The 9011-nt window shown below is 38.6% G+C and overlaps 1 protein-coding gene across 1 annotated transcript; it reads left to right on the top strand.

The window, feature by feature from the left end:
• Positions 1-641: 641 nt before the first annotated feature.
• On the top strand, positions 642-6478 carry LOC103274017 (carbohydrate sulfotransferase 9-like; the record flags this gene model as incomplete). Its single annotated transcript, XM_008071474.1, has 2 exons — positions 642-805; positions 6443-6478. Coding segments are annotated over exons 1-2 (164 nt in total), but the record flags the coding sequence as incomplete, so codon positions are not given.
• Between the last annotated feature and the right edge of the window lie 2533 nt (positions 6479-9011).

Below are 9011 nucleotides of genomic sequence, written 5' to 3' on the forward strand. Positions count from 1 at the left end.
CCAAACCTGACTTTATACTTAATAATACAGCGGGCCAGGCGCAGTGGTTTAGTCTATAATCCCAGCACTTGGGGAGGCCAAGGTGAGCGAATTGCCTGAGTCCATGGGTTCGAGAATGGCCTGGGCAACTTGGCAAGACCTCATCTCTACAATAAATCAAAAAAATTAGCTGGGCATGGTAGCACACATCTGTAGTTCCGGCTGCTGAGGCAGAAAGATCATCTGAGTCCAGCAGGTCAACACTGGGGTGGCCGTGAGCATGCCACTGCACTCCAGCCTGGGCAACGAAGTGAGACTCCAACTCAAAAAATAAATAAATACAGCAGGACTTACGTCTGACCAAACTTCACCTAATTAACTTAGGATGTTACTTATTAACTGGAGGATAATGCATTCTTTAGATAAGATAAAAACATAATACAAAAGTGCCATTCTGGGAACCTCTACTACAGTCTTGTCTGTCTTCAGAGCATTACGGTGCATGGAAGTCTTCAGTGTTGTTGATTTACTGTGTATTTATATCATATTTGGAAATTAATGTGATCAGATATGTACAATATGGGTTTCTTTTTTAAATTCTAGGCTACTTTATGGAATGGGCCCCTAGACTCCAAGAAATGATTGAAGCTTTATGGACAAGAATAACATGCGATCTTTAGATTCAGAAACGATGAGGAATGCAGCCTTCTGAAGTGGTCATGAACCCCAAACAAGTCTTCCTCTCCGTGCTGGTGTTTGGAGTAGCAGGACTACTCCTCTTCATGTACTTGCAAGTCTGGATTGAAGAACAACATGCAGGTAATGTGTGAACTTTTTAAAAAAATTTTAATTTTAACAAAAAAATGGCCATTTTCAAATAAATAAGCTGTGTTGCTTATGGATATAGAGAAAGCCACAATATTTTCAACAGGAAAAAATTAAAATTCCCAGCTTCTAAAAGAAATGAAGATTAGACAACTCTGGTGGGTATTTACTTGGTGGCTTAACACTTGGAATTTCTGTTATCTCAGTGGGGAACTGCAGTGCCCCGTTAGCCCAGTGAGCAAAGACTTCCTGTAGAAAATGTGTCTTCAAAAATGCAATGTTTATCCTACCTTGGTATGCCCACAAAGCATCAGGCACAAGCCTAAAAGGAGCTGAACATACACAGCCTCTCTTTAATTCCTTCTTGTTTTTTGTATTGATACTCAAAATGGCTGTAAAACTTCTTTAATACCTTCAATGTAAAGGATGGATTAGCAAACTCTTTTTTATAAAGGACAAGATAGTAAATATTTTAGTCTTTGCAGACCATACTGTCTCTATCACAACTACTCAACTCTGTCAGTATATCATAAAAGCAGCCATAAACTACATATAAACAAATGAATCGATCTGTGTTCCGATAAAACTTTATTTACAAAATCAGGTTGATGTGGTGGACTGGATTTTGTTCACAGGCAATAGTTTACCCATCCCTGCTATGCTCATCTTGTACTTTAATCATCCAGTTTGCAACTGCTGCACATTGGAGGCACTCAGTTACAGTTAAAAAGTATTGTATTTATAATAATAATAGTATTATCAAAGGAAATAGCTTAAAACATTATGGAAATTTATATACACATATAAAATTCTGTTGTTTTCCACATAGAAATAGACTATGGCAGGCTCATGTCTATTACAGAAAATAAAGTGAAAACAGAAAGATTTTTTAAATTGTCTCCAATTATGGCCTATTTTAAAGTTATGCTAGATATAAAGCCCTAAAGAATCTGCTCTGAAAGATAATTCAATACTTGATCAAAAATGTAATTTTAAAAGTTGTTTGCATTTTTAAATTCCTTTCTTTGGTTTAATCTTTCATAAGCACTTTATATTTATTTAATTTATACAGTAATCTTCTTGAAAAGAGGTTGCAGCCAGACATGGTGGCTCAAGCCTATAATCCCAGCACTTTGGGAGGATGAGGTGAGGGTATTACCTGACCCCACAGGTTCGAGACCAGCTTGGGCAACTTGGCAAGACCTCATCTCTACAATAAATCAAAACATTCATTGGGCATGGTAGTTCCAGCTACTTGGAAGGCTGAGGTGGAAGAATTGCCTGAGGCCAGCTGGTCGACACTGGGATGGCCATGAGCATGCCACTGTATTCCAGTCTGGGTGATAGAGTGAGATTCCACCTCAAAAAAAAAAAAAAAAAAAAAAGAGGTTGCATATAATTATTTCTAGGGAGTATATATCACATTGTCAAAATATATTTTTAATTCCCACTATAATTTATAAAAGTTATAATATTATGCTAACTTGTTTATTACTGAAATAATTTATCATAATAGCATAATATTTTATGAAACTACCTGTGATAAAACATCCAGGCCAATTCTTCCTGAAATATAACTCCTAACATATATCTTGTGACATAGTAAACCTTCAGTGGGTATTTGTTGAATGAATGAATACTATAATAAATAAATAGATGAAAAACTCACCACAGACTACAGACTGCAATACAGCAAAGAAGGAAGGAAAAAAAGATTTCATTATTGAGGGGTTGGCTAATATCATCTCATAACAAATTTCATTTAAAAAGTATCACAGTAGGACCTTAATACTTAAAGGAAAATATAATCATATATAGAAGAATACTATTTGGGAGAAATGTGGTTTAGTCTGTCAGTAAGAAACTATGTGATAGCTAAGGAAACAGTCAAGTCATACCATAATACCCTACATATAAAATGCAGTTTACAAAATGTGTCCACAAGAATCAACAGCTACCATTTATTGAAAGCTTAATAAGTGCCAAATGTTTATATACATTTTTTTCCTAATGCTTATGAAATCTTACTGGGTAGGTGATATTCTAAATTTACAGATGATGATACTGAGGCTCCAAAGGGATAAGGAATATATCCAATGCTTCACATATGTAGGCCTTGGTACAGAGGGAAAGCCTGAATTTGAACCCAGTTTGTTCTGCTACAGTGTAAGCCTCTGCCCTATGTATGGTCTCATTCCGGGTGAAAGGTGAATATTAGTATTTATCTATAGCACAAATGAAGCAAGGAAGACTCAAAAAGTTTAAGTGACTTGCCCATGGATACAAAGCTAAGAGTTTTTGAAGTATGTATGACGCATACCCAGGATTACCTTCTCCTCATGAGCCCTAAAGAGTCTTCTAACGAAAACAGTGGATAACATAGACATATAATAAACACAATCATGCTGGTACAGATGTTTTTAAATCACTGAATTTGGTAAATTAAGTGAAATACACATGTGAAATCTCTTTTACAAGTTAGAATTTTAATTTGGGTTCATCATTTTCTCAAGTATTGGAAAATTATTTTCCTAAGTTAAGATTGGCTAGTAAACGTTGACCATTTATTCTCTTAAATTTTATTTGGGAATTTGCTAGAGGTGCCGTCTATGATTCTTGGTATAGTTTAAGTGAATTATGTAATATTTCACAAACTACTTATGACAACAAGCATAGACATAAAAATCAAGATTCCTTTAGATGACTATTTTATGAAGGAAAACTATTATTCTTCAATAATACTATCATCAGGAGTTCGACCTTATACTAGGTGACTGCCATGGTTGATATACTATAGTTTTCTAGGTAGTGTTTCAGATAACATCAGGAACATTCGGCATTTTAAAGGCCATCTCTTTTTAAATTTAAAAAAAAAAATGGATATTTGCTTCGACGTTAAGTTAAAAATTGGAAAATCTGTCTTTCGGACACTTTAAAACTGTCACTCAGAGAACTTTGAAAGATGAGCTGATTTTGGTTCCTGAGACTTTCTATAAGTAATGCAGGTTTTAAAAATATGAATGATTTTTTATCTCATATACAATTCAATTATACATGAGGACTCTTAAGTTCTTTTCATATCTTTTATTTGAGGACTTTAAATTCTAAGATATGGACTATTTTTTAAGCCTCTCTGGTTTTTCTCGGTTTCTTCAGTTAAAATGAAATTCTTTAGAATTACTAAAAAAAAAAAAAAAAAAAAAAAAAATCTTAAATATGCTCCAATATACTAGTAAAGGATTATGCAGAGAGATTTTTTTTTGGAGGTGAGGATGAAATGTGTGACAGAGAAATTTAAATCTATCCAATTATGCAACGGAGAGTTTCATTTTAGCATCGCTTTTTCAATATCATCATCAATTAATTTATTCATTTGTTTGTGCTAGTGTTCAGTATGTTGATATATTATTATAAACTGTATTTTACATATTTTTTCAAAGTTATTTGCGATACAAGTTTTCCATTCAGAAGAATCTTGGCAATTTCAGATTTCCTACTTATTAGCTTTATAATTCTGGGCAAATTTCTTAGCCTCTCTAATCCTCAGTGTCCTTCTCTATAAAATAAGTCGAATATTTTCCATATAGGGTTGCAGTAAAGATTAAAGGAGACAATCCTTGCACAGTATTCAGCATGGTGCCTGGAAAACAGTAATGTACGATGAATGTGAGCTGTTACTGTTATTTTAGAAATGATACAGAGCATCTGCACACTTGAGTTTTCTGAATTGCCACAATAAAGACTCAGATACAATTCAGGAAAAATGAATTGTGCCCAAGCTTGTGCCAAGAAATAAAGAGAGGGAAGGAGGGAGGAAGGAAGAAGGGAAGGAAGAGAGACAAGGCTTAGTTCTAGCTCTGGTTAAAATAGTTGGGGAGAAGCTAACAGGCACAGAGCCATTCTGGTTCTCATTGCAGAAGCTGGAAGGAGAATGATAGGATTGAGTGCAGAGAGGGAGTCATTGTCCAGAAGCATCTCATGTCTATACAAGCTGCCTCCAAGGTCAGAGTAATCACTCATTCAACAGTATTTCTTGAAGACTTAACAATTGGAGATGCCAAGTCCTGTGGTGAATACAGGCATATAATAGTGAGCCAGATATAATCCTTTTTCTCAAGGAGACTATAGTCTCATGGATTGTAAGAGAGAAAATGGTGCTGAGTCCAGGCCAAGGCATTGGGACAAAAGGACAGTCCATTGTGACAGAAAGGAGACAGGCCCTCCATTATGGGGCAAAATAATGAGTTGGGACCAGGAGAAAGAGCCCAGTCATCTGTCAGGGATAGAATTGCTGACCAGATAGAAGCACTAGAAGGAGTGGAGTGGGGAGTCGGGGGTAGGAATGCTGAATGGGCACAGAGGACTAGAGCAGAAAAAAGCAGAGATCTATGGGACAAATGGGGTAATGATGAGGGCTGGTTAGGATAAATCATAAATCACAAGAATAACTCATTTTCTCTCCCAGCTACTGTTTAAATTTGCAATTTGGTGTTCTTTCTCTAGGTTGAGTCTTACTGCCAAATAGAACAAATACCAAAAGACAGGTGTGTAATTGTTCTATATGTGCCATAAGACAGTTAGGACCTTCTCATGTAACAGAGTCACAACCTCAGCTTTGGATAGGAATTTAGAGATCCATGTGTACACATGTGTTTTTGTTGTTGTTTTCATTGTTTGTTTTAATATAAATCAGATAGCATCACTCCTGTGTTTAAAACTCTCCATAGCTCATTTCCTTTAACAAAAACTTCTCCCCACAGCCAGCTCCTGCCTCCCGAGTCTTACCTCTGTGCCCTCACCATGTTGCCCTGTGCTGTCTCTTCCTTTACAAAGACAAGCCCTTTGCAGACTGGGCACTCTTAAGGTCTCAGAAGCCTGGGATCCTCTTCTGTCAGCTCTCACCTGTTGGGGCTTAGCTCAAGTGTCACCTTCTTTGATCACCTTCACAGTCAGCAATTGCCTTCCTTGTTTAATTATTTGTTAACTTATTTTTTGCCTGTATCCCTAATTGCTTTATGAACTCTGTGTCTGACTGGCTTACCTCAGTATTTCCTTTCCATAGCATGGAACCTCATATGTGGTAAGTGTTTCATAGTATCATTGTGTGGGTGGATAAATAATGTTTTGCTTTGTTTTCCAACATCCCAGCCAAATGACCCCACAGATAGTTTTTGAATACTCCTGGGAACTGAGAATTCACTCCTCTCAACTTTATAGCAACCTCCTTAGAAAGTGCCACTTATTCAGCCTGAGCTTGCTTCTTAACTTCTGTGCAACAAGCCTTTGTTGTACCTCTGACATGTCATCCTCCTTCCATATAATAGCCTGATTACTTTCATGGAGAATGAAACTACAGATTTTTTTAACCACTTTATGATAAAGTCATTTCAGGTCACGCTCACCTGAACCATAGTATCTACTCTATATTCCTTTTAAAACGTGATGTGCTATTTTTGTATGTCACTTGTGTTAGAAATACACATATATAAAAATTCCCTGTCAAGTAGTGAAAAGTTGCATACATATATTTTTAAATATACAAAACAGTAAAAATCAATATAGATCATATCTAATAGTTTACATTATTTCTTCTTTTTGTTTATATTAGGAAATATAGTTTATTTAGAAAGTAAATGAGAGAGAAAGAGAGAGAGAGGAGATTCACCTCCCCAAGGTAGGGGAGGGGGGACCAAAGCTGAGAAACACGGCCTGGCCATAGCTTTCAGAACACGTGGCCACACCATAGCTTAGCAAGGCAATGGTGTCTGGTTGCTTATGGCTGAGTCCTTTTACTCCTTCCCTTTGATGAGGGAAGGTCATTAAGGTGATTGGGTAGTAGTCTGCTCCATGTCATCATGAAGGGGCAGATAAGTGCATATACTGATGTCAGGTGATGGACAGCAGGCAGATGGGTAGGTTAGTCACATGCTTGCTGCCATGATGGTGGGCTCAATGGGAAGAGACAAGGGGAGGGGTTTTTCCTGCAAGAGACCTGTCAGATGTTTACAATCCACAAGCTCCTTAGCAAAAAATTGGTCTTATTATCACTTCTATGACTTCAGCCAGCTGAGGAATGATGTTTGACCTTCTGCCATTGACAAGGTCTGAAGAAACATTATTTCTTTTCCTAAGATTTTCCATAATCAAGTTAGTTTCAACCATTCCAAACTGAAATTGCTTTCTGGACATATCCTACATTATAACTATCTATCTATATGACTTCTGGGCATTTCTATTCAGAACTAATCATATTTTAGCTATTTATTGATAATACTTTTACATGTTTGCTTTAGACTCATAAACTTTTTTTTTTTTTTAGTTGGAGTCTCACTCTGTCAACCAGACTGGAGTGCAGTGGCACACTCCCAGCCACTGCAGCCTCGACCTGCTGGGATCTGGCGATCCTTCCGCCTCAGCCTTCCAAGTAGCTGAAACTACAGGCACACGCTACCACACCTGGCTAATTTTTTGATTTATTGTAGAGATGAGGTCTCACCAAGTTGCCCAGGCAGGTCCTAAACCTGCGGGCTCAGCCAGTCCACTCACCTCAGCCTCCCAAGGCGTGAGATTACAGGCTGAGCCACCCAGCCCAGCTTTTTTTTTTTACAATAATGACATTCTCTTTTTTGAGCAGTTACTAGGTGCCAAGCAGTGCTCTAAACAGGTCACAGTCATTATCTCATTTAATCCTATAAGTCTGATGCAAGTACAGTTAGTCTCCCCATTTTTCTTTAAAAAAAAACTTTTAAATTTTCTATTTTAAGTATGTGGGGTACAATTCAGGGCTATTCATTATGCAGGCACCCTTGTTGATGAAGTGTGCCCCCCTTCCCCAGGCAAATTCCCATTACTGCCAATCCCACCTCCCTGCCTCTCTACCCCCCCCCACAGTTTCCCGCTACTGCCAATCATTTTCTTATAGTATTACAATAGTTGTTCAAGTTTCGTTTATGAGTGAGAACATGTGATGCTCAGTTCTTTGTTTCTGTGAAAAATCACGCAGTATTATAGACTCTAAGTCCATCCAGGTTGTTGTGAAGTTCATGATTTTGTTTTTCTTTATGGCTGAGTAATATTCCATTGTGTATATGTACCACTTTTTAAAATCCAGTCCTCCTTTGATGGGCAGCTCGGTCGGTTCCATGTTCTTGCCATTGTGAACAATGCTGTGGTAAACATACGTGTGCAGGTATCTTTTCCCCATTTTTCAAGACAAGAAAACTGAGGCCAAACAGATGATTTGCCAGAATTCTAACTCAAGCACCCTCCTTCCAGGACTCCAACTAAGCCACTCTGCAGTAAGCAGAGATGGGGTAGTGGGCATTGCTGAATCATGATAAGGGAGGAAGACACAGCACCCTTCTACAGCTGGGCAGGCTACACTCAGCCTGAGCAGTCATTCCAGATGCAGAATAGCACTCCATGATCCCAGTCCACATCCCAGTTCCTGGGGAAGCCTAGCTATGCCACAATGGTTTGCTATGTGTATTCTGGTTGTGTAACTTTTCCCAGGTTCCTGTGAAGCTTGATCTCTTATTCCCACAGTATCCTCGTAATAAGCCCTTTCCATTGCTTTGAGTAAACTGTGGGGATCTCTCTTTCCTGCCTCTCAAAAGCCTAACACTAAAGTAAGCCTGAAACTATTACCCAACAGTGATTTTCAAACTTTAATGTGCATCAGAATCACCTAGAGGTTTTATTAAAACAAATTGCTGGGCTTTGCTCCCCAGAGGCTCCGATTCATCAGATCTGGGATGGGGCCCCAGAATTTGCATTTCTTTTTTTGTTTGTTTGTTTGTTTTTGTTGTTGCTTGTTTTTTTGAGTTGGAGTCTCACTCTGTCATCCAGACTGGAGTGCAGTGGCCGCTCCTGGCCACCGCAGCCTCAACCTGCTGGGCTCCGGCGATTCTTCTGCCTCAGCCTTCCAAGTAGCCGGAACTACAGGCGCATGCTACCACACCCGGCTGATTTTTTTATTTATTGTAGAGATGAGGTCTCACCAAGTTGCCCAGGCGGGTCTCGAACCCGGTGGCTCAGGCAAATCACTCACCTCAGCCTCCCAAGGTGGGGGATTACAGGCTGAGTCACTGAGCCGGCTTAGAATTTGCATTTCTTTTTTTTTTTTTTTTTTGAGTTGGAGTCTCACTCTGTCGCCTAGACTGGAGTGCGGTGGCCGCTCCCGGCCACCGCAGCCTCGACCTGCTGGG

Source organism: Carlito syrichta, unplaced genomic scaffold, assembly GCF_000164805.1.
Source record: "Carlito syrichta isolate Samal-C Ts95f unplaced genomic scaffold, Tarsius_syrichta-2.0.1 Scaffold314338, whole genome shotgun sequence".
In the NCBI taxonomy this organism is placed as follows: Eukaryota; Metazoa; Chordata; class Mammalia; order Primates; family Tarsiidae; genus Carlito; species Carlito syrichta.